The sequence below is a fragment of the Prionailurus bengalensis genome, chromosome E3 (assembly GCF_016509475.1).
Source record: "Prionailurus bengalensis isolate Pbe53 chromosome E3, Fcat_Pben_1.1_paternal_pri, whole genome shotgun sequence".
NCBI classification, from domain to species: domain Eukaryota; kingdom Metazoa; phylum Chordata; class Mammalia; order Carnivora; family Felidae; genus Prionailurus; species Prionailurus bengalensis.
Window position 1 is genome coordinate 4,892,779 of NC_057357.1, and position 22,465 is coordinate 4,915,243.

A 22,465-nucleotide genomic window follows, 5' to 3' on the forward strand; every position below is an offset into this window, starting at 1 on the left:
CTGTGGCCTCTGCGGTCTCTGTCACAACCTCAAACCCGGCCCGTCCTTCCTCCCATCTAGGCTTGGGATGGAGGCGGGGTGGGGGTGGGGGTGGGGGCTTCGAGGGGTCCCGACCTCTGGGTAGATCCTCAGGCTGCGACACTGCGGGGGTGGGACCCTGGCACTGGGGGGAGCGAGCCGAAGCGGGGGCGCAGCAGAGGCCTGCCGTGCGGGAGGAGAGGGGACGCCGAGCCTGCCCACCGCGCCCCTCCGCGCGCTCCCTGCGCCCCCTCCCCGCGCCGAACCCCGGGGCGGGCCGGGGGCGGGGCCTCGCGGCGCTGACGTCACCCCGCCTAGAAAGGGGCTCGCGCGCCGCGGGCCGGCTTTGTGGAGCGCTGCGCAGGGTGCGCGCCGGGCCGCGGCCGTGAACAAAGGAGCAGGGCGCCGCCGCGGGGACCCGCCACCGACCTCCCGGGCCGCGCCAGGGCCCTCCCGCCCGCCGCCACCATGACCGCCAACGGCACTGCCGAGGCGGTGCAGATCCAGTTCGGCCTCATCAACTGCGGCAACAAGTACCTGACGGCCGAGGCGTTCGGGTTCAAGGTGAACGCGTCGGCCAGCAGCCTGAAGAAGAAGCAGATCTGGACGCTGGAGCAGCCGCCCGACGAGGCGGGCAGCGCGGCCGTGTGCCTGCGCAGCCACCTGGGCCGCTACCTGGCGGCGGACAAGGACGGCAATGTGACCTGCGAGCGCGAGGTGCCGGGCCCCGACTGCCGCTTTCTCATCGTGGCTCACGACGACGGCCGCTGGTCGCTGCAGTCCGAGGTGCACCGGCGTTACTTCGGCGGCACCGAGGACCGCCTGTCGTGCTTCGCGCAGACCGTGTCGCCGGCCGAGAAGTGGAGCGTGCACATCGCCATGCACCCGCAGGTCAACATCTATAGCCTGACCCGCAAGCGCTACGCGCACCTGAGCGCGCGGCCGGCCGACGAGATCGCCGTGGACCGCGACGTGCCCTGGGGCGTCGACTCGCTCATCACGCTGGCCTTCCAGGACCAGCGCTACAGCGTGCAGACGGCCGACCACCGCTTCCTGCGCCACGACGGGCGCCTGGTGGCGCGCCCCGAGCCCGCCACCGGCTACACGCTCGAGTTCCGCTCCGGCAAGGTGGCCTTCCGCGACTGCGAAGGCCGCTACCTGGCGCCGTCGGGGCCCAGCGGCACGCTCAAGGCGGGCAAGGCCACCAAGGTGGGCAAGGACGAGCTCTTCGCCCTGGAGCAGAGCTGCGCCCAGGTCGTGCTGCAGGCGGCCAACGAGAGGAACGTGTCCACGCGCCAGGGTGAGTGGGGACGCCGCCCCCCTCCTCTCCCGGTCGGTGCACAAAGCGCACCCCACCCCCGTACCTCCAGCCTCCCGCCCTTTCTCGCCCGCGGCGCTGCTGTAATCCCCAGCGACGTCCGGTGCGCCCCCGCTAGGCGCGCCGGCCACCCCGCCTCGTCGCGGGACGTGCGCTCGGGCCCGGAGGAGGGGGCGAGGGGTGGGGCTTTGCCCATCCTTGCGCGGCGCCGCACACCCCCGCCCCGCGTCGGGGTTGGGGCTCCCCGGGCCCCACGTAGGCGCCGCCCTACGGGCCACCCTCCGACCCCCCACCCCCACCCCCACCCCCACCCCCACCCCCACCCCCACCCCCACCCCCAGGCCTGGAACTCCCCACGCGCGCTGATCCCGCGGATCGCCCTGCCCAGCCCATCCCTGGGGGGGCAACGCCCATCCCCCCCTTTCCTCGTGCCCCTCCCTGGTCAGCTCGAGGGCGAAGACGAGGGTAGCTACACGCTCGGGGCACACCCCCACCCCCCACGGCCCTCGCAGCGCAGGCGGGATGGGGGAGCCTTTGATCTCCGCAGGGTGCGCCGCCACCTTCCAGTCCTCCAGGCCTTTCTCCACCCCCACGCGCAGCCTCGAGGGGTCGGCCTCTGCTGGGGGGTGCGCCCCTTGTGTCTGCCCTTCCCCCCCCAGCCCCTCCTCCCGCGTCTGCCCCGCGCTCCAGGCCGCGGCCTTTGTGAGCAGGGGGGCGGGCTCCTCCAGAGGGCCCTCCCTCGCCCCCTTTGTCCTGCCTGGTCTCTGCAGATGGGAAAACCAGATGCGGAGGGGCGGGGGAGGGGATCGGTTTTCTGCAGGTCCCCCCTTGCTGAGGACCCCCCGCGCCGCCCCCGGTTCTAGTGCCCGGGTCCGGAGCCTCTCCTGGAGGCGGCCTGCCTCCTTGCGCCCCGGTCCCGGGACGGCGTGGCGCCGATGGCCCCCTGCCAGGCACCCACCCCGCCCTGCGCCCGCCGCGCGTCTCGGGTCTGGTGCGCTCTGCGCTGCGGGCGTTCGAGGGCGGACTTAACGTGAGCCGAGAGACCCCAGCCTGGCTCCCTCGGGAGGCCCCCTACCCTCGAATGAACCCATCCCCAAGTGTCCCGCCTGGAACAATTGGCTGCAACTCGATGCGTCCTTTCCCGGGCCTCCCGCCGGCCTGGCCATTTCCTACCGGCCTGCGCGCCAGAAATGAGCCCCCCTCTTCCCTTCTTAGATTCTCCCCCTGGGCGGTTTCTCTTCCTTCTGACGCCCTCGTCCCTCCTTTGGCAAGGAAGACAGTTGGTTCTCTGCAGCCAGAGGCCCCACTGGACGGACCTGTCGGGGGCTGGCTCTGCTGAGTGGGAAGTTGGAGCCCAGCCTCTGGAGATGGCTGGATGGGAGCCCGATCGGTGGCCTCCTCCTGGTAGAGTGGCCTTCCCGGACTTTCTCCTGATAGCCAGCCTCCTGACTGTGGGCTGGGACTGGGGAGAGGGGCTTGCAGCCCCTTGTCAGTGGGGTAGAGGCCGGGAAGGGGAAATGGCTGTTTTGTGCCTGAGTTTGCTTGATTTGGGCAGTAATATTTCAAGGGGACAGATGAGCGGGTTTGGCCCAGAGAGGTGAAGCCATTTGCCCAAGGTCACACAGCAACTTAGCAGCTTGCAGAACTGGGTCAGTCTGACTACAGGATAGGTGCTTTTCGGGACCCCCTGATACCTCCCAGCCTCCAGGGCACAATGGGCCTCCCCTTTCTGGTCTCACACGGCGTAGGTAGGGCAGGACTCCTCACCTCTTCAGCACATCTTGAGGCCCTACCAGGTGAGACATGCTGAGGCCTGAGTGGTGAGCAAATGAGTGCATGTGTCCGGACCCTTCCCTCTTGTGGCTAATGTTCTTGTTGGGACATGAGCAGCATCCCAGAGGTGTCAGGCAAAGGCCTGGGGGTCCAGAAAGTATATCAGGATCCCAGATTAGATGGGGGAGGGCGGGGTGGTGGTGGTGGTGGTGGTGGTGACTTCTGAAGAGGACAATTGAGCTGACCTGAAACATGAATACAAGGTTGTGTGGATCAGGTGTGTGGAACAGTGGTGCCAGCAGGAGGCACAGCTGGTGCAAAGGCCCTGAGGCAGGAAGGAGCAGAAAGCCCAGTATGTCTCTGGGAAGGAGTTTGTGAGGTTGGTAGGTGGGACTGAAATAGCTGGTGGGGGCCACCATGAGGAAGACCTGGAGGAGCAGGTGGCCCTGGCCCTTGCCCTTGCCCTTGCCCTCGGGGTCGGGAAGAGCTGAGCGAGCCTGGGCAGATGCCCTCTCCTCTTTATTAAGGTTGCTGGCAGCGTTCGGGTGTGATTCAGGCTGATGGGGCAAGGGGAGCTGGAAATTGGGCCAGTAGAAGTGTTGGCTCATCTGTGAGTTTAAAGGTGCATAGAGTTGGGGGAGGGGTCTTTGGGGGCTGACACTGGGGCTCTTTTGGCCTCAGATCTTGGGGTCCTCCTCTTGTTCTCCTGTTAGTTGACCCCGGGGCTTCCCGGTGGGATAGAGGGTGACCGCAGGACCCGGAGCCGTTTGGGGGTGGGGGGCGTGTCTGCGGAGGCCATTTTGGACAGGCCTGCGTGGCAAGGAGGCGGTGTCTGTGCTTCTGACACATGCTGGGAAAAGCCAGCCAGGAAGGAGGAGGATCCGGGGCTTAGCCGGCAGGGGGGATGTGAATCATGTCCACAGGCTTGCATGGGCCTGGCCTGGTGGGGGTGGGGTGCTCCCTGCTGAGGCTGCAGTCTGCTCTCTGACCTCAGTTTCCCCACCTGCTTGGGCTGCCCCAGGGTAATCCTTTGAGCCAGGCTTTGTTTCTGGGAGGGGGCCATCTCGGCTACCAGGGAGTGGGGTCCTCTGCCTGAGGACCGATGTGACAGGCAGATGGCCTGTGTCCATCCCAGGTGCTCAGAAATGGTGTAGCTGTGACCACGGCCCAGGTGAGGAGCTGGCTTGGGTGGGGCTGGAGGTTGGCAGGGTCTCTGGGGGAGCAGCACGTCACTCCCAGTGGGGTCTCCTGCCGTGCTCCTTCGAAATCTCACCTGCCCCCCGACGCCAGCCACACCCTGGGCTGTGCCTCACCGAGGTCCCCCCTTGGTCTCACAGCTCCTTGCCTCTGGCCAGCTGTGCCCTGGGGACGCGTGCTCAGGAAGTGCCCTGTCCCAGCCACTCAGGGGCACTCAAAAGGCAAGGCTGGCTGGCTGGCTGGCTGAGAAAGGGCTGGCCAGGTTGGGCTTTGCAGGGTGTGTACGAGCTCTCCTGAAGAGGCGGGACATGTGAGGTAATTCAGGCCCTTGTTCTTGTGCAAGGATGGAGGCAGGATCTGAAGGGGTCAGGTGGCGGTAAGAGTGACCGGAAGGTGGGGCGGGGGGAGCGGAGGCCACAGATGCTTCCCAGTCCCCTCCCCTAACCTGAATGGGGTGCTGGGGAGTGTCCACTTTGGACAGGCCAGGCGAATTTGGGGACCGCTAAGGCTGCGGGGGGTGGGGTGCCCTCTCTGAGCTACCTTAGAGAATGGCTCAGAGGCAGGAGACAGGGAAAGCCATGAGGCAGAGGGCCGGGCAGGGCTGGGGGAGGCAGGAGATGTGCTTCTTTGAGCCCCCACGTCTGCCTCCCGGGGCTCCTGCGGGTCTGTGACTCAGGTTTTCTGTGCTGCTGCTGCTGTTGATGAAAAGAAAAATCCCGAAGAAAACCCTGTTCCCATAGTAACCCAGCTCTAATTAGAGACTCCAAGGCCAAGCGGGGCCTTTCCCGTCTGGGCAGGGCCTCGGAGCCAGGAGGGGCCCTGCTGGATGTTGGGGAGACGAATCCCTCCCCCACCCCTTCCTTTTGGGGTTGGAGGACCTGCTGTCTACCTGGCACCAGGCCCCTGAATTCTTCCAACCTCCTGGCAGGATGGAGAGACCCTTTTGGTAGACAGAGGGAGACCGAGGCTGAGTGAGAGGAGGGCACTTACCCCAGGGTGCTTGGCCCCCACTTTGGGTGGCTCCCCTGCTGGCCTAGGCCCTTCCAGGACTGCACACAGCCAGCTGATGGGGTCTCAGTAACCCAGTGGCCGGTGGCAGCTGTGTGCCCCTGGGCAGCGACGACCCAGCGGAGCCTCCCGACTTCTGCGTTATCTCCCGAAGGCTGGCAAGTGCCTCGTTTATCTGCAAGGCTATATTAAGATGAGCCCTTTGAACCAGCAGATTTGACTTCTAACCCAGGTCCCTTCCCTGCTCCCTTCTGGCCCTTTTTCTGGGGATCTTCCTCTGTCTTTCCTGCTGTTGGCTTTTACTCCCCTCTGTTCCCTCCTTCCGGTCAGCCAGCCAGCGCAGGTACCCTGGGCAGGTGGCCCGGGGCGGGCTCACAGGGCCCCTTCTGCAGCAGTGGGGGTGGGGCAGGTCGGCCAGCTTTCGGGGACTGCAGCCCCAAGTGGTGCTCCTCCCCTGATTGGCCCTAGGACGGTCCCATTCTTGGTGGCCCGGCTACCCAGGGGGCCCAGTCCCTGCTGACCCTTATCCTCACCCAGTGCTTTACTGGGGGTGTGATGGTGGATGGGGCTCATTACCTGCCTCGCGGCCGTCAGCAGATCCCCAACATCAGGGCTCTGTGGGCCCGGGGGGCCTGGAGGGTGGAGCCCAAGGGGTTCCAAGAGGATCTATTTCAGGGCCCTGGGTCCGCCAGGCCACACAGAGGGCGTGGCTGGAGGCCCGTTTGCCCCCTTCCCCTCCTCAGGGTCACCAGGACTCAATACTCTCCCTCTGGGTGACCTTGGGCAAGGACATACCACCTCTGTGCCTCAGTCTCCCTCTTTGTGGAGGTGAAGGTCCCCGCCCCCTGGTGCTGATGTGGGTTAAGACAGGCTCACCCTGGGCACCTGGGGGGCTCAGTGGGTTAAGCGTCCGACCTCGGCTCAGGTCACGACCTCACCGTTCCTGGGTTTGAGCCCCGCTTCGGATTCTGTGTCGCCCTCGTTCTCTGCCCCTCCCCCATTCGTGCTCTGTCTGTGTCTCTCTCTCTTCCAAAAATAAATAAACATTAAAAAAAGAAAATAGGCTCACACCCTTCAGGCCCTCCACTTGGTGGTGGAGAGAGCTATGGGTGGGTCCCGGCCGGGGGTGGGGGTGGGGGAACCGGGGCTCCGCCAGCCACCAGCCTCCATCTGCCCCTCTGAAGGGACAACTTACCGTCCACCAGTGTGGTCCCGTCTTCCCTAAGGTGTCGGGACCCAAACGGTGACCCACTTGCGAGCTGTGAGTCTGGGCACCAGCAGGTGGGGCAGATGTCTCTGCTGTTGGCGTCGTTCGAACCCAGGCGCTTGGGGAGTGTGAGTTCGTTCTGTTGGGGCCGCATAGCCTGCTTCCGGGCTGCAGGGCTTGGGAGCACTGGAAGCTCCCTCTGGTCACATCAGGTGCTTTGGGGACAGGGACACGTGTGCAAAGATGCTGCCAGATCACCTGCAGGTCGAGATCGGTGGCAGGCGTGCCCTGAGGTGGAGAAAATGCCTGTGTCTGCACAGGGGGGACAGGCAAGGAGCGTGAGTCCCCCCGCCGTGCCGGTGCGGTCTGGGGCGCGCGGGGCGTGGGACCGCGCGTGACTTCACTTTTACGGGTTTTGTAAGTTCTCTGAAAGGAACGTGAGGTCGCTCTTCTGGTTTCCGGTTAACTTGGACACATTCAGAGGCACGGGGAGGCTACGATGTATCGATTTCCCTCAGGTGCGACAGTCTGCCCTCTGGCTCCATCTGTCCCTTTATTCGTTGTTTTTGGTTGTAGGGAAAGCAAATCCCTGACCTCGGGGCATTTGGTCTCGAGGTGTTTGTGTCCTACATAACCGCAATATGATGAACCGTAATTAATCCTTAATATTTAATCCTGGGCCGCGTTAAGGTTCTCCCGACTGGCTCTGGAATGGCTTTTTGCAGATGGTCTGTCGGAAGGTATTACTTGTATAATCAGACGACGTGATGCCTAGACGGACGTGGCCGGCCTGGGGCCCTGCCTGGCCCTGCCTGGGGTCTTGGGTTCTGGCCTCTGCTCTCGAGGCTGAGGGGTCTCCGCAGCCCCGCCGTGTTGGTTGTGTGAGGGCAGGGCTGTGGGTCAGCCCGAACTGGGGTCCCCGTGCCAGTCGGAAGCTCTCCCCGCAGGTATGGACTTGTCAGCCAATCAGGACGAGGAGACCGACCAGGAGACCTTCCAGCTGGAGATCGACCGCGACACCAAAAAGTGTGCCTTCCGCACCCACACGGGCAAGTACTGGACGCTGACGGCCACCGGGGGCGTGCAGTCCACTGCCTCCACCAAGTGAGTCTCCCCCCCACCCCAACCACCCCGCACCCAGACCGGCCCTCTCTGTTGGGACGGGGCCCGGGGACCCGGGGCGGCCTTGCCTGACCCTGCCCTGTCACCCCCAGGAACGCCAGCTGCTATTTTGACATCGAGTGGAGTGATCGGCGGATCACACTGCGTGCGTCCAATGGCAAGTTTGTGACGGCCAAGAAGAACGGGCAGTTGGCCGCCTCGGTGGAGACAGCAGGTAGGTAGTCCGTCCCTGGTTCCCCGGAGGGTCTGCCCACCTCCTAGTCACTCCCCGGCACCCCCCCCCCCCAGGCCCGCCCCCTGCTGGGTCTCACCCTAGGGCTGATTTGCCCAGTGACCCCAGAGTCCCGCCCTCCCTCTCTGAGCCACACCCGGATCATCCCAGCGCCCCCCCCCCCGCCCCTCCCCCACCATGAGGCTCACCGCCCTTCCCCCTTCCTGGGCCAGGGGACTCGGAGCTCTTCCTCATGAAACTCATCAACCGCCCCATCATTGTGTTCCGCGGGGAGCACGGCTTCATTGGCTGCCGCAAGGTCACGGGCACCCTGGATGCCAACCGCTCCAGCTACGACGTCTTCCAGCTGGAGTTCAGTGACGGGGCCTACAACATCAAAGGTGGGTTCTCCGGAGGCGGGGTGGCTCAGTGATTTGGCTCTGGGGACAGACATCCTGTGGTCGCCTGGCCCTTCCCCTCTTCTCTGTGTAGGAGGGGGGCTCCCCGGCCCACCCCAGAGTGGACTCCCTGGCTCCACCAGAGCGAGAGGCGGGGTTCTGGAAAGGGTGGGCCGGGAAGGTGTCGCACACCTGAGCTGTGGGACTTAAACCCTGGGTGGGGGGAAGGGGCGCGGACCCCTGTCCAGCAGGTGGGGGGAGGGAGGCTTAGACACAGAGGTCACCCCAGTTCTGGAAGTGGTGATTGCCGTGTGGGGAGCTGGCCCAGCATGGGGCCTGATGGGCCTCGCCCCCACCCCCCACCCCAGACTCCACAGGCAAGTACTGGACAGTGGGCAGTGACTCCTCGGTCACCAGCAGCAGCGACACCCCCGTGGATTTCTTTTTCGAGTTCTGTGACTACAACAAGGTGGCCATCAAGGTGGGCGGGCGCTACCTGAAGGGGGACCACGCGGGGGTCCTGAAGGCCTGCGCCGAGACCATCGACCCCGCCACTCTGTGGGAGTACTAGCCTGCCCCCCAGCGCCCTGTCCCCGCCCTGCCCAGACCCTTCTGCTAATAACTCTCTTCTCCAGGCGGGCTCCGGTGTCGTGGCAAGTCCCTTGCCTTTCAAACTGGAAACCCAGAGAAAATGGTGCCCCCACCTGCTGCCCCGTGCCTGGTCCTTGGAGGGGATCTCAGACCCCTCTGCCCTCTCTCTTCTCTGCCATGGGCGAGGCTGGCACCCCTTTCTTCTGACCTCAGACGACTCTGAGCCTTATTTCCTCAAAGTGGCCAAGGTGGTGCGGGGGGCGCTGGGAGGCCTTCCTGAGTCCCTGGGTCTGGCGGGGTGTGTAACTGGAATCTTCTGCCCCCTCCCAAGAGCCTCTCCCCACCCTCCCCTTCCCCGGAGCTGGGCGCTTGCCCCCAGCTTATCGGAGCCCCTGGTGCACCATCCCTGCGGCGGGGGGAGGCTGTGGGAGGGGGAGAGGGTGAAAGCAGCGTGTGCTGGCTGCTGGCCCCTCTGCACCCGCGGCCTGCCCGCCTGCCCACCGCTGTGGTCTGGGGCCCTGCCGTCTGTCTTCTTTCACCCTGGCCTGACTGGAAGCAGAAAATGACCAAATCAGTATTTTTTTTTTCTTTTTTTTTGAAACGAAACATTATTGCCAGAGGCGCCCAGGCAAGCCTGGTTGGCAGCCACGAGTGATCTTCAAGGGGTCTCGTGGGGGATCTTGAATCGGCATCTCCGGGCCTCGCAGCCCTACTTGCTTGCTAGTCGTGGGGGGCGGGGGGCAGGGTGCTTCCCTGAATCCCAAACCTGCCCCTCCCTCCTCGGGGCCTCTCGCTGGCCCCCTCCCTCCTGCCTGCCCTGGCCTGTGTCCCCATCTGGTGGTGCTGAGTCCCTCACCGCCTCAGCCAGAGCCCCCGGTGTGATCGGTGCTCCCTGTCCGACTGGACTCCTTGGGTCTTGGGGTGGGATGAGGTTGGGCGGCACCCTCCATCGGGAGCCTCCCGGGGAGCCCCGAGGCCCTTGGCTCCCGGCCCTGCCCCCTGCCAGCCCCCCACCCCCGGTTCATCTCTGCCATGCATCTCACTCTGGGTGTCCTGGTCTTTTATTTTTTGTAAGTGTCATTTGTATAACTAAACGCCCATGATAGTAGCTTCAGACTGGAAAGCAAAATAAAATAATGCGTGTGCAGCCCTGAGCTGGCCCGTGTGTGTGTGTGTGTGTGTGTGTGTGTGTGTGTGTGTGTTGGGGGTCAGGCGGGTGGGGCGGGCGGGGCCCAGGGTCCGATGGGTGGTCTGAGCAGCCTGGCTGCCTCCAGGAGTGGAGGAGGGGGCCCTGTGAGGGATGGCCTCTTACTTACCCCAGAGATCTGCCTGAGGCCACCAGGGTCCCAAGCAGGGAGCGGGAGCTCCTGGGTGGGGAGGTGGCTCAATCTGGTCCCACAGTTTCCTGCCTCCAGTATTTGTGAGGCCCGTTCCAGGCCTGCACCGTGAGGTGGGCCCGTGGGCTTAGGAGGTCGAGGTCAGGGTAACACGAACCCATAGATCCAGCTTTCTTCTGCCTCTAGAGATGCCCTTGACTACAACTTGGAGGATTGGGGCCCTTGGCCGCCCTCTTCTACTGCATAGGCCTTTTGTGGATGCATCAACACCCCCAAACACTAGGCCTTGCAGAGGCTGGGATTTCGCGGTCCGACGGGCCTTCTTCGGACGGGCACAGATAGAGACAGGTGCAGGTACTGGGAGCAGGCCGCTGGATGCACTAAGCTGGGGGGAGGGAGGCGCCAGGTTGGGTCCCTACATCAAAGCAGGCTCAGCCCTGGAAGTTGGGGGACACTTCTCCATCTGGCACACCAGAAGCTGAGGAAGTGTCCAGCCCTGAGCCCACCCTGTGTTCTCAGCCCCTGGCAGACCACCCCCCCCCCCCACCTGGCCAGCCCTGCAGCGACTGCGGTATCTCAGTTAACCCAGAGCTTCCCAAGGGGGGTAGCGCTAGTTCCCATCTTACAGAGGAGAAGACTGAGGTCCAGAGCAGCCAGGCATAGCCTTCCGGGTGGAGCACGGCGCCCTGTGGGTGTCCAATGAGCAGAGGATGGATGGGGACATGGGGGCGTGCAGTGCCAGGGCCGGGGGACGGCGGGGGTGAGGGGGCTGGAGCCGGCCTCGCAGCCAGAGGGCCCAGCGGAAGCGCTGATTGGCTGCTGGTGACGAAACTGGGAGGCGGGCCGTGATTGGTGGTTCCTGGAGGCGGGAGTCTCGAGATTGACAAGGGCAGATGGCAGCCACAAAGGGATGTTGGGGCCCCAGTGGGGTCCTGGCGACCAGTCCCCCACCCCTGTTAAAGCCAGGCTGGAAGCCAGAAAAGTCTCAGGTCTCAGTGACATGGAAGGAACAGATGAATCTTCCGGATCCAAGCTCTTCCAGACCACGGGGGGGAGGGAGGGGGAGGGGAGGCACACTGAGAGGGGTTGGGATGGGGTGCAGGGGTTCCAGTTGGGCACAGTTGTAGATCCTGCTGGGTGAGGTGGCTCGAGCCCCGCCCACGGAGCAGGAATGAACTGCCCTGGAATGGCACCAGGGTTCGCTCCCAGAATCCCAGCCTCGTACCTAACCAGACAAGCTAGGCACAGATTCCGAATTCCATCCATTCCACAAAAATGGGCACCTGTCACGTGGCTGCGCATTGTGGGGGCTGTGGGTGACTGAGGCACGCAGTCTGACTGGGGTGATGATCACACTTAGGGAAAGAGGACATTATAAGGGACAGGAAGGACAGTCTGGGCAGAGGGAACAGCATATGCAAAGGTCCTGTAGGGGGAAGCTAGGCAGGAGGCAGGGTGGAGCCTCCTAGGGTGGGTGGAGCCTCCTTGGGTCCTCCCTGAAGAGTGGGTTTGAACAAGCGAGGGAGGTTGTCTCCAGACCCACCTGGAGGCAATGGGCATCTTCTGACAGAGATCGATCGTCCTGTGGCCTTGTGTGGAGCATGCTGGGGACCACCAGCCTCACTCCTGCACACCCAGGCTCCTCACTTCTGGGTCTTTCCAGGCCTTCGGTTCCCTTCTGTCAGAACCAGCTCTGGGGCCCAGGCTCGAATGCCAGAGCAGGAGACGCAGCTCTCGATCCTGCCAGAAGAACCTTCCTCAGTGTCTCCCCATCGACAAGGGCCTGGCCGCATCACATGCGATCCCGCATACACATGGGCTTATATACATGCATGGGCATGCGTACAGAGTCCTGTGCACACACAAACACACGTGCACTGGAGACATATGTGTGTGCACAGACACAGAAGTGCTCACGGACACACAGATATGAGTACCGATACACATACGCCAGCTCCCGGGGAACCATGAGCTGTCCTGGTCGGTGGGGCCTCTGAGCTTCCCAAGTGTGTCCGCAGCTCAGGCTTCTCCCCTGTTTGTTTCTTTCTTTTTAATTTAAAAAAAAAAAAAAAGGTTTTTATTTATTTTTGAGAGAAGGAAGATGGAGTGTGAGAGGGGGAGGGGCAGAACGAGAGGGAGACACAGAATCCGAAGCAGGCTCCAGGCTCTGATCTGTCAGCACGAAGCCCGACGCGGGGCTCAAACCCAGGAACCGTGAGATCATGACCTGAGCCGAAGTCGGACGCTTAACCCACTGAGCCGCCCAGGGCCCCTCCTCTCATTTCTGGGGCGATCTCAGAGGAGGACACTCCAGGGCTGGCTGTGCCCTACTTCCTGCAGGGTCAGAGCAGTCTCTTCCTGAATCAGGAGGGATGATAGGTGACCTCCGGTGACCCCCCACTGAATCATAATGTGAGGCCGCAGAAGGATCTGGACTCTCTGGGGACCCTCCGTCCTCAGTTTCCCCCATTTGAGCAGTGGGCGACTGGCTCCCTGGCAAGATTGTCCAGATGGAGGAGCGGTTCTGAGACCCCTGGGGCAGCGAAGAGAGAAGGGAACAGATGTGGTCTCCCCAGGCAGAAGGAGGCGTGGAGAAAGGGCCTGGGCAGGGGGAGGAGGGGCGGGGCAGGGTGGAGCGTTTGGCCCGAAGCCCAAGCCTCTTAGTGGGGCCTCTGGGCTTAACCAGGAGGAGGCTCATCCTCCAGGAGGTGTGAATCAGCAAGACAGAAGCTGCGCAGACTTGGGGGAGGGATATGCACTCCCCTCCCCCTCCCTGGGACCCAGGCCTGACCCCCTGGGAGGGGAGGGGCAGACCCACCTTCCAGGAAGCTCCTGCTGGTGCCAGGCCTTGGCAGGTCCTCTGCACGGGTTACTACTTGATCGTTATTATTATCCTAAGAATCGAGGTGATAAAAGCAAGAGGCTGACGTCAAAGGGTGCCTGACTCCAGTCCTTCTCCCCCCAGCCCCGCCCCCAGCCAGGGTACCACCGTTGGCTACTACGTCTTTTACTCTTCTGGAAAACCGGCCGTTACATACAGTACCCATAGACGGCCCTTGCTACGCGCCGGCTACTAGCCCCTTATTCCCTCACTTAGTCCTGTGACGGGCTGAGTTGCGTCCCCCTTAAATTCTCACGCGCCGAGGCCCCAACTCCCAATACCTCGCCATGGGATGGTGCGCGGAGACAGCGCATTTAAGGAGGTGATTATGAGAGGTCGCCGAGGTGAGCCCCACTCCAATCTGTGTCCTTGTAAGAAGATTAGGAGACAAATTTGCACAGAGGGAAGACCGTGTGAGGCCTCAGGTAGAGGCCCCAGCCCAGCCGTGCTGACTGACACCTTGATCTTGGACTTCCAGCCTCTGGAGCCAACTGCCACCGTCCCCATCCATCCCAGCCCCGGGTAGTGGTAGTGAGTCCTGCTCCTCCCATTTACTGGTGCAAAGACTGAGGCGCAGGGCGGTTATGAAACTTGCTCCGGGGTGCAGCTGGGATTTATATAGAGAAACATAACCTGTCTGTACAGCACATAGACGCTCGCGGGATGGGTTCTCCCAGAAACGGACACGCACTCAAGGCCAGGGGGCTTATTTGGGAGGTGACCCCGGGAAACAGGGAGGGGGGTACATGAGCCTGAAGGAGGATGGCAATAGTGTGTGAGCGCCGTGGGTGACCCGAGAGACCCGGATTCACCCCGCAGAGCCTCCCCGCGAGCGAGCGTGCGGGCGCTCACCGGCTGGCCACTTCCTTCGTGGTTACCCTCCAGCACTTTGGACTTTGCGGTCAGCTGCAGCCGGGGGTGAGGGGAAGTGAGGGGGAAGCCGGGGTGGGGGACTGTGCGTCCAGGGGGCAGCGGTGGGGGGAGACCGGCGGGCCTGCGGTTCACAGCAGCTCTGTGCTGGGCAGTGAGGGGCTACGTGGCGGGGCTGCTCTGGCCTCTGCCGCTGTGCCAAGATGATCAGGACCCCGTTGGGGTTCTTTTGTTGTAATTCAGTAAGGAGATAATTTGGGACGGTGATAAAATGCACTGACACCGAACTTACCGTCTTCCCTGCTCCGAGTGGCCAGTTCAGGGGCATTAAATACATCCGCCACCACCATCCGTCCTCTAGAACTTTCCATCTTGTTGATTATTTACAAAAGTTGTTTTTAAATGCTTATTTAGGGGCGCCTGGGTGGCTTGGTCGGTTAAGCGTCCGACTTCGGCTCAGGTCACGATCTCACAGTTCGTGGGTTCGAGCCCCGCGTCGGGCTCTGTGTTGACAGCTCAGAGCCCGGAGCCTGTTTCAGATTCTGTGTCTCCCTCTCTCTCTGCCCCTCCCCTGTTCATGCTCTGTCTGTGTCTCAAGAATAAATCAAAGCAAAACAAAACAAAACAAATAAATGCTTATTTATTTTTGAGAAAGAGAGAATGTGTGAACAGGGGAGGAGCAGAGAGAAAGAAGGGGACATAGAATCTGAAGCGGGCTCCAGGCTGTCAGCACAGAGCCCAACGCGGGGCTCGAACCCATGAACCACGAGATCGTGACCTGAGCCGGAGTCTGATACTCAACCGACTGAGCCACCCAGGTGTCTGCAGAACTTTCCATCTTGTAACATGGAACTCTTGCCCCCAGTTCAACCCCAACGCCCGCCCCTCCCCTGGCCCCCTGGTAAAGTCCATTCTGTGCCAGGGACCTCGGTCAGTGGAATCTCACAGTGTCTGGCCTTCTGTGACCGGCTTATTTCCGCACGGTGTCTGCAAGGCTCATCCACTTGGACCGTGTGCCAGAATCTCCTTCCTTTCTGCAGCGGAGTACAGTGTCCGTGGGAGGGACGGGCCGCCCCACCGCCGGCCGCCAGCTCGCCTCCGCTCTGGCTCTTGGGAGCGCTGCCACCGGGAACACGGGGGGAGCTGATCTCTCTCCTCGTCCCCGCTTCCCATTCTGTAGGGTCTTGCTGCGTCCTATGGTCATTCCAGTCTAGTGGGCTTTTTTCCTTTGAGCAGCTCCATACGGTTTCCCCGCAGCGGCTGCACCATCTTACATTCCCGACGACAGTGCGCCAGGGCCGTATTTTACTTTTTTTGCACACACGGGATCGAGTGCCCCCAGGGCCCCTTCCCTTCAGGGGTCTCCTGACAAACGTGCGGTTTCCTTACCTGCCCAGGCCGACCTCGCTCTGGCTTCTCCACGACCCACCTGACCCACCTCGTCCGCCGCTCACGGACATTCACATCTGTCCGCCTTGTCCTGAGCGGCACACGCTGCTGAATGGAACAACAATAGTAGGCAGGAGTCCCTTTTTTTTGTTGGTTTGCTTGTTTGATTAGAGAGCGAGAAAGAGAGGGAGAGAGCGAGCTGGGGAGGGGCGGAGAGAGAGGGGGACAGAGGATCCAAAGCAGGCTTCGAGCTGACAGCAGCGAGCCCCATGTAGGGCTTGAACTCACGAACCATGAGATCATGACCCGAGCCAAAGTCGGACACTCAACTGATTGAGCCACCCAGGCGCCCAGGCAGGAGACTCTGGGGTCACTTGACATTTTGATAGATGTGGCCAGATGGCTTCCCCGCAGCCCCGCCCCAGCTGTGGGTGAGTGTATCTTCCCCGACCTCGACGGAATCGCCCTCGAAGCTTCTTGCCAGGCTGAAGCCTGGGTCTCACGGAGGCAGGAAGTACAAACGTCACCCCGTGTGGGTTAGGGGGCTCGTCTCCGCTAACGGGGAGCACCCAGGCTTGGCGGGGCCTCTCCACCTCATCTTCCTGCCCACCGCCTTCCTTCTTCCCAAAGCACCACTGGCAGATTTGGGGGGTGTAAATAAAAGCCTCCACAACTCTCAGGGCCCCAGATAGAGTCTCCCCCAAGAGCTGGTCCCTGGTCCCCACAGCGGCAGGTGGTGGCCCGGGCTGTGGTCGGCTGCTCTCCACCTGGCCCGAAGGCCTCCCCGCCGGGCTCCTGTCCGCAGACCCGGGCAGCCTGTCCGGGCAGCTTTCTCCTCCTTCGCTCCTCTGCCCTGCACAGCCTAGGCCTCCCCAAGCTCTCATGTCTGTCTCCTTGCCTCAGGGAGGCCACAGTCTCTGCCCGGCTTCCGGGTCCCCTGCTGCGGCCCGGAGGCTCTCCTGGAAGGCGTCGGGGAAATCACGGAGTCCCCTCCTCCCGGGATCACTGACTTTGCTCCTGTCGTCCAGCAAATGAAGGGCACTGTCCAGGGAGAGGTAAGCCCCGTCCATCATCCTTGTTCCTCCATTATGACCAGAAGTGGTGCTTCTGCACCCCAGCCCGCCCCCCTTTCCTAAAACAGCATCACGGAGAGATGACTCACGCACCATATAATTCGCCCACTTGAAGGGTACAACTCAGTGCTTTTGTACCTCACGGATACATGCAGCCGTCACCACGGTCAATTTTAGAACATCTCATCATCAGCAAGAAAGACTGTCGTCTTTTAGCTGCCATCCCCTACCCCTCCAGGGCCCCTTCAGCCCTAAGCAACCACTCATCTACTTTTTGAATCTTTGGGTTTGCTGACTCTGGTGGACATCTCACATAAGTGGGATCGAACAATCCGTGGCCGCTTGTGTCTCGCTTCTTTGGCTGAGCACCATGTTTTCAGCCACGTTGTAACATGGGTCAGCCCCCTCTTCCCTTTCTATGACCAAATAACATTGCGTTGTACGGATAGTGTCCTTTTTATCTCTTCATCAGATGATGGACCTTTGGGCTGTTTCCAGTTTTGGGCTACTATGGATAATGCTAAATTGTCACTGTTAGCAAACATTCTAGGGGAGCATCTCTGTACCCTGAAAACCCCCACTCGGTATCTGGGCCATCAGGACACCTGTAAAATTAGAGACTGTTGTAGCTGGGAGGGCCATTCGGGTTACCCCTTTCCTTTTACAGATGGGGAAACTGAGGCTCCAGCTAGCAGGTGACTTACCCACCATGACACAGGTGGGAAAACCACTTGGCCACATTTTCTGATTCCAAAAACAATTAAGCTGACATTTATGTGGCTTCTGTATGTCAGACTGTGCCCTCACATGCAATAGCTCACTTAACGTCCCACGAACCCCCTTCTGAGGTGGGTATTAAAAAAATTTTTTTTTTAATGTTTGAGAGAGAGAGAGAGAGAGAGGCAGAGTGTGAGCAGGGGAGGAGTGGAGAGAGAAGGAGACAGAATCCGAAGCAGGCTCCAGGCTCTGAGCTGTCAGCACAGAGCCCAACAAGGGGCTCAAACTCACGAACATTGAGACCATGACCTGAGCTGAAGTTGGATGCCTCACTGACTGAGCCATCCAGGTGCCTCATGAGGTGGGTATTTATAGCCTCATTTCAGATTTATTCTCTCAACAATGATTTCCTGAGCAGCCTGGACCCAGAACCAGTGCGGGAGACGCACCGAATATTTTCCATGGCAGGAACCGTGGAGAATATTCCATGGTAGGGACCGAGTCTGAGATGGCCAGTGTCTTGTGAAAAGAGAGCCCACGGAGGACCGGGCCTCGGCTCAGAGCCGGGAAATGGCGGAGCTGGGCAGGAATGTTTTTTGGCAACATCCAGCCTCCAGGACGTTCTAGGCTTCCTCTTTGGCCTGGTTCCCCATCAGAGGGGAGGGACGGGAGATGTGTGTGTGGGAGGCATCAGAGTCCCCAGAGGTCTGAGGCTAGGCCGGTTAGGACAGCCGTGTGGGTGGGGAGCCATGTGGGTCATCCACTCTGTGCCCCCGTCCAGGCCTGCCCAGGGCCCCAGCGGGGGCCCTCGAAACCCAACAGGGCCTGGGGCCAGGCTGGATCTGATCCTGGGGGTGGGTTCTGGGGTGCCTGGGACAGGGGGCCGCCACCAGCGGGTCGCAGAGACGTGTGCCGCCTGCAGAGTGCCCTTCCTTTGAGCTCTGGGCACGTGTTCATCTTCTGGACGCGGTGGCCCTCAGGACTCATGTGTCTCTCCATGTGAGCTGCTGGAAAGGTGAAGTTGCCTTTAAGGACCCGGCCGGGCCGCCTGGTGGAGATGCGTTTCGGGAGCCCTAGTTCCCGGCTGTGTTTATTTTAACACTGTAGCTTTGCCTCTGCTCCAGTTTGTTTTTTCTGCTTGTTTTATATCATGTGTTATCTTTTTGGTAAGTGGCCTCAATCTCGATAGAAATGAGAAGAGACAGCGAGAGACAGAACCAGACGTGGGACAGAGAAAGGAAAGAGAGACTACGAGCTGCCTAAAGGCGGCTGCGGCCATCGTCTCCCTGAGGTGATATCCTGGGCACAGGTGCACAGCCCCCCTCTCCCAGGCCGTGCACGCCACTTGTCCGGGACTTGGTTCAGGGCAAGCTGGGAGCGGCGGTTTGTGGTCCCATCTCCGCTCCCTCACCGGGGTGGCTGGGTTTGACCCCTTGCCGGGCCGGCAGGGTCCTCTCCCGGCCTCTCGGAGGTCAGTGCCCTGCTGGAGGGAGGCTCGGGCTACGAGGGGTGAGGCCGGCGGGGGCTGTGGTCTCAGCTGAAGCCCAGCGGGGAGCAGAGCTGCCTGGCTGAGCCCTTGACCCGCAGCGCTGTCAGAATCAGCACCTCGGGGGTGTTCCCAGCCGCCACGGTGGCCTGTGGTTTTCCGCGATGATAGATGAGAGGCTGGAGAAGCAGGGGCCAGCTGCAACCAGCACCCAGAGGAACCGGAGGGCCAGAGAGAAGGCTCCGAGGAAGGTCTGAGAACGCCCACGGGCGCACCAGCCCCGCGGTCTCCCCCTGCTTCCCTGGCCTCCGCTCTGCCTGTCCGGAAATCCCGGCGCCCTTGGCGCCCTGGTCTGGCCTGCTGTCATCCCCAGGCCTTCAGGACCGGGTCTGCGGTCGGATGCGCCGTCTGGGCTGAGGACGTGGCCCCCTCACTGCGCCCCGCGCGCCCCGGCCCCCCCCCCCCCCCCCCCCCCGCTCCCTCAGCTGCCCTTGAGGCGCCTCCTCACTCCACAAGTCCCCACTGGCAACAGGTCCCCCTGGACTCTCCTGAGCCCCCCGGCACGTGCTCCCACCTGGAGCTTAGGAAGCAGCCTCCCCACTACCCTCCACCAAGGCCCTGCGGTGATTCCCAACACTGAGCGGTTGATCGAAAAGGCAGATTCCCCGGGAACCCCCGGAATCACGGGCCCCGCAGCCTGCATGTGGACAAGCCAGGAGGACAAGGAGCTAGGCTGTGGCTCCAGTCTCGGATCCGGCCACCATGATGCCTGCCCCATGCCTGGGCCACCCCCACCGCGTCCCCCTGTCCCCACCTGCCTGGCCTTTTAGGTGCACGTTTCTTGTTGCCCAGTTGAACGGCAGGCCCAGGCCAGGTGGCCACCGCCCGGTGCACACGTGAGACTGCACGGGGCACGCGTGCCTGAGATTCCTGCGTGGGGCTTGGGGCAGCCTCACACGCACCACGGCCGAGGGCAGGTGGGGGGGGGGGGTGGGACCTGCGGAGGGGTGAGGGGCAGCGGGAAGGAGGCCGGACGACAGCTCTCTTCAGGATGAGAGCCTCCAAGCTCTTTTCCCACCTCACGCAGTCATCTCAGCCTGACGAAGAGGTGCCGTCATTATCCCCCCCCCAGCGGCAGGCTTAAGTGACCTGCTCGGTTCACGGGGTGCCGCCCAGCACCTGCACATCCTACTGGACGGCCTGGGGCCTGTGTACCATCCCCCACTTGGGAAGAGGCAGGCCCAGGTGATCCTGGGGACGGCAGGTGCTGTGGAGGGCCAAGCCAAGCCAAGGTGGTGGTGAGTTCTGGGCTGTCTTCACCAAGATGTGCTGATGAAAGGAGAGGAAGCAAGAAGGGCAACCGCTTTCGACGAAATCCTGACCGAGAGAGAAGACACACAGATGGGGCTTTAGGTGAGCGCCACATCCCCCCAGGGGTCACGAGAAGACACACCAGCAGGCCGGACAGGCGCAGCTGTGCACCAGCTTGCAGAAACATGATCACAGGAAGTCCAAAGAGAAGGCTAACGAGCCTGCGGCAAAAGGTTCTAGAAGCAGCAGCTAAAAATCGTCTTTGGGAAGCTCATACCTGGCTAACGTTCGTGGTGGGTCGCCAACTTGTGGTTGACCGGTCCTGGGAGACATTATATACATCACAGGGCGAAACCACCCCAGAAGGAAATGCGTCAAAATATCCCCAGTAGTCACCTTTGGGTCACAAAGCATGTTTGTCTTCGTCTTCACAGTTTTCTGTGTTTTCAAGTTCTTTTCTATCTCGAAACGTCTGTAATTGGCAAATGTGTATACATCTCTATCACTTCAAGGATGGAAAAGAAAGTTTGGACCTCACAGTTACAAATGCTTCTAACCTAAATAAAAAGCAGTCCGCTTTGCAGAAAGAGGTGTGCATTCAAGGGGTGCCTCCCTGAGGTCAGATTCCAGGAGAGGGTTCAGGGACCCTGGTGACAAAGGTGTGTCAACGAAGGATGAGGACACCGTCTGGGACTGGTGGGTGGGGGCTGCTCGGTCAAGGAACCTGGAGAGCAATCTAGCAAAAGCCACGGCAATACACACACCATCTTACCTTTTCGTTCACGAGGCTACTCCTGGAAAGAAGAGCCACTGAAACATCAAAGGGGGTGCTCAGTGAGGTGTTCGGTGGTGGCAGGAAGTTGGAAGCCCCAGAATTTTCCATCAGGGCGGTACAAAGACCCAGTTAGACCTGGAGGGCACTCCATGGTTAGAAAAGGAGAAAATCAAGTCCTGTGAAAGGTATGGAAAAATATATATATTTTTTTACAGAGCCCAACGTGGACTTAACCCTGAGATCAAGAGCTGAGCTGACATCGAGTCAGACACCGAACCAAGCCATCCAGGCGGCCCATTTAAAAAAAAAAAAATTAAGTAGGCTCCATGCCCAACGTGGGGCTCAGACTCACGGCCTTGAGATCAAGAGTCATGTGCTCTACTGACTGAGCCAGCCGGCTGTCCCTTGGGATCAATTTTGTTAACAACCAGGGCGGCAGAGCAAGTGGGTGTGGGAGTGGAATGTGCTGGCAGGAGTGTGGGGAGGAGCAAGAGGACCCTGGTGACGAGGGTGGAGGGTGGAAAAGGTGGCAGAAGACGGGAGAATGCCCATTACCCCTTTCCTTACTGGGGGTGTGGGACAGTTTGTGACTAGGGTGCGGCTGCCAAGTACGAACAATACTGAAAGTATACTGGAATGATGATTGATGACAGGGTGGCATGAACTTGTTTAGAAGCTGGGAATGCAGGTAACTTTTGTCTTGGGTTGATTTCAGTGTACTTTTTTCAGAGATGCAAAACAAAACAAAACAAAACAAAACAACAAACAAAACCAAAAAAAACAACCCCAAAAGTATCACTCAGTAAAGTTGCAAACGGCAGACAGGACTGACCAGATCATGACCTCAGCCGAAACCGAGTTGGACGCTGAAACGACTGAGCCACCCAGGCGCCCCTAGCCCATGTTTCATTAAAATAATTTTTTTTGATGTTTATCTTGACACAGAGTGCAAGTGGGGGAGGGACAGAGAGGAAGACACAGAATCCAAAGCAGGCTCCAGGCTTTGAGCCGTCAGCACAGAGTCCGACGCGGGGCTTGAACTCAACGACCGCTAGATCATGACCTGAGCTGAAGTCAGATGGTTAACTGACTGTGCCAACCAGGTGCCCCAGAGCTCACATTTTATTAAATCGCTGAGCACGGTTTGAGCCCGTGTGTGCTGAGGTCTGCTGGCCTGGCACGTGGTGGGTGCAGGGGAGGGGGGTGCTAGGACAGGCACGTGGCTCCAGAGGACTTGTCGGGGAGGTGGCCCCTGTCAACCAGCTTCCCTGCCTCGATGTTCTGTCTCATAACGTCGTGTCCCAGTGCTGGAGGACGAGCTTCCTCCCACCTCACCCAACCTTCGCCTGGTCTCACTTGTGCAGGTGGCTCTCCAGGTCAATGGGTGGCTTGTTGCCCAGGCCTGGAAGAGGGGCTGAGCACGTCTTCTGGAAGGGGATTCTGGGCCAAGAAACCAACCAACCAACCAACCAACCAACCAACCAACCCCTTTGTGCCCAACTGGGCCTCCACAGCCACTCAAGCAAGGTTAGCATGAGACATCACCCATTGCCTTCTGGGGAGGAGCAGGGGGGCAGGAAGTGGTCCTTCCCCACGTGGGGCCGGGGCCTCGGGCTCGCTATTCTGGGCTCACACCCTGCGGATCTGCAGCGGCAGCTGGAGGTCAGCTCCCAAGGGGCGGGGAGCCGTGTCACCCTAGACCCGGACACTCCCCAGGACCCTGCCACCTGCCCACGCAGCCCCTGTGATTTCACCACGCGAACGGACAAAACCAGAGGGGACA

General features: G+C 61.1%; 1 protein-coding gene across 1 annotated transcript; it reads left to right on the forward strand.

Annotated features, from left to right (window-relative positions):
* Positions 1-344: 344 nt before the first annotated feature.
* On the forward strand, positions 345-9,997 carry FSCN1 (fascin actin-bundling protein 1). The gene is made up of 5 exons (XM_043559611.1): positions 345-1,318; positions 7,469-7,625; positions 7,736-7,857; positions 8,088-8,255; positions 8,621-9,997. The coding sequence occupies exons 1-5, from the start codon at positions 487-489 to the stop codon at positions 8,821-8,823; spliced, it is 1,482 nt and encodes a 493-aa protein (XP_043415546.1). The 5' UTR covers positions 345-486; the 3' UTR covers positions 8,824-9,997.
* Positions 9,998-22,465: the final 12,468 nt, after the last annotated feature.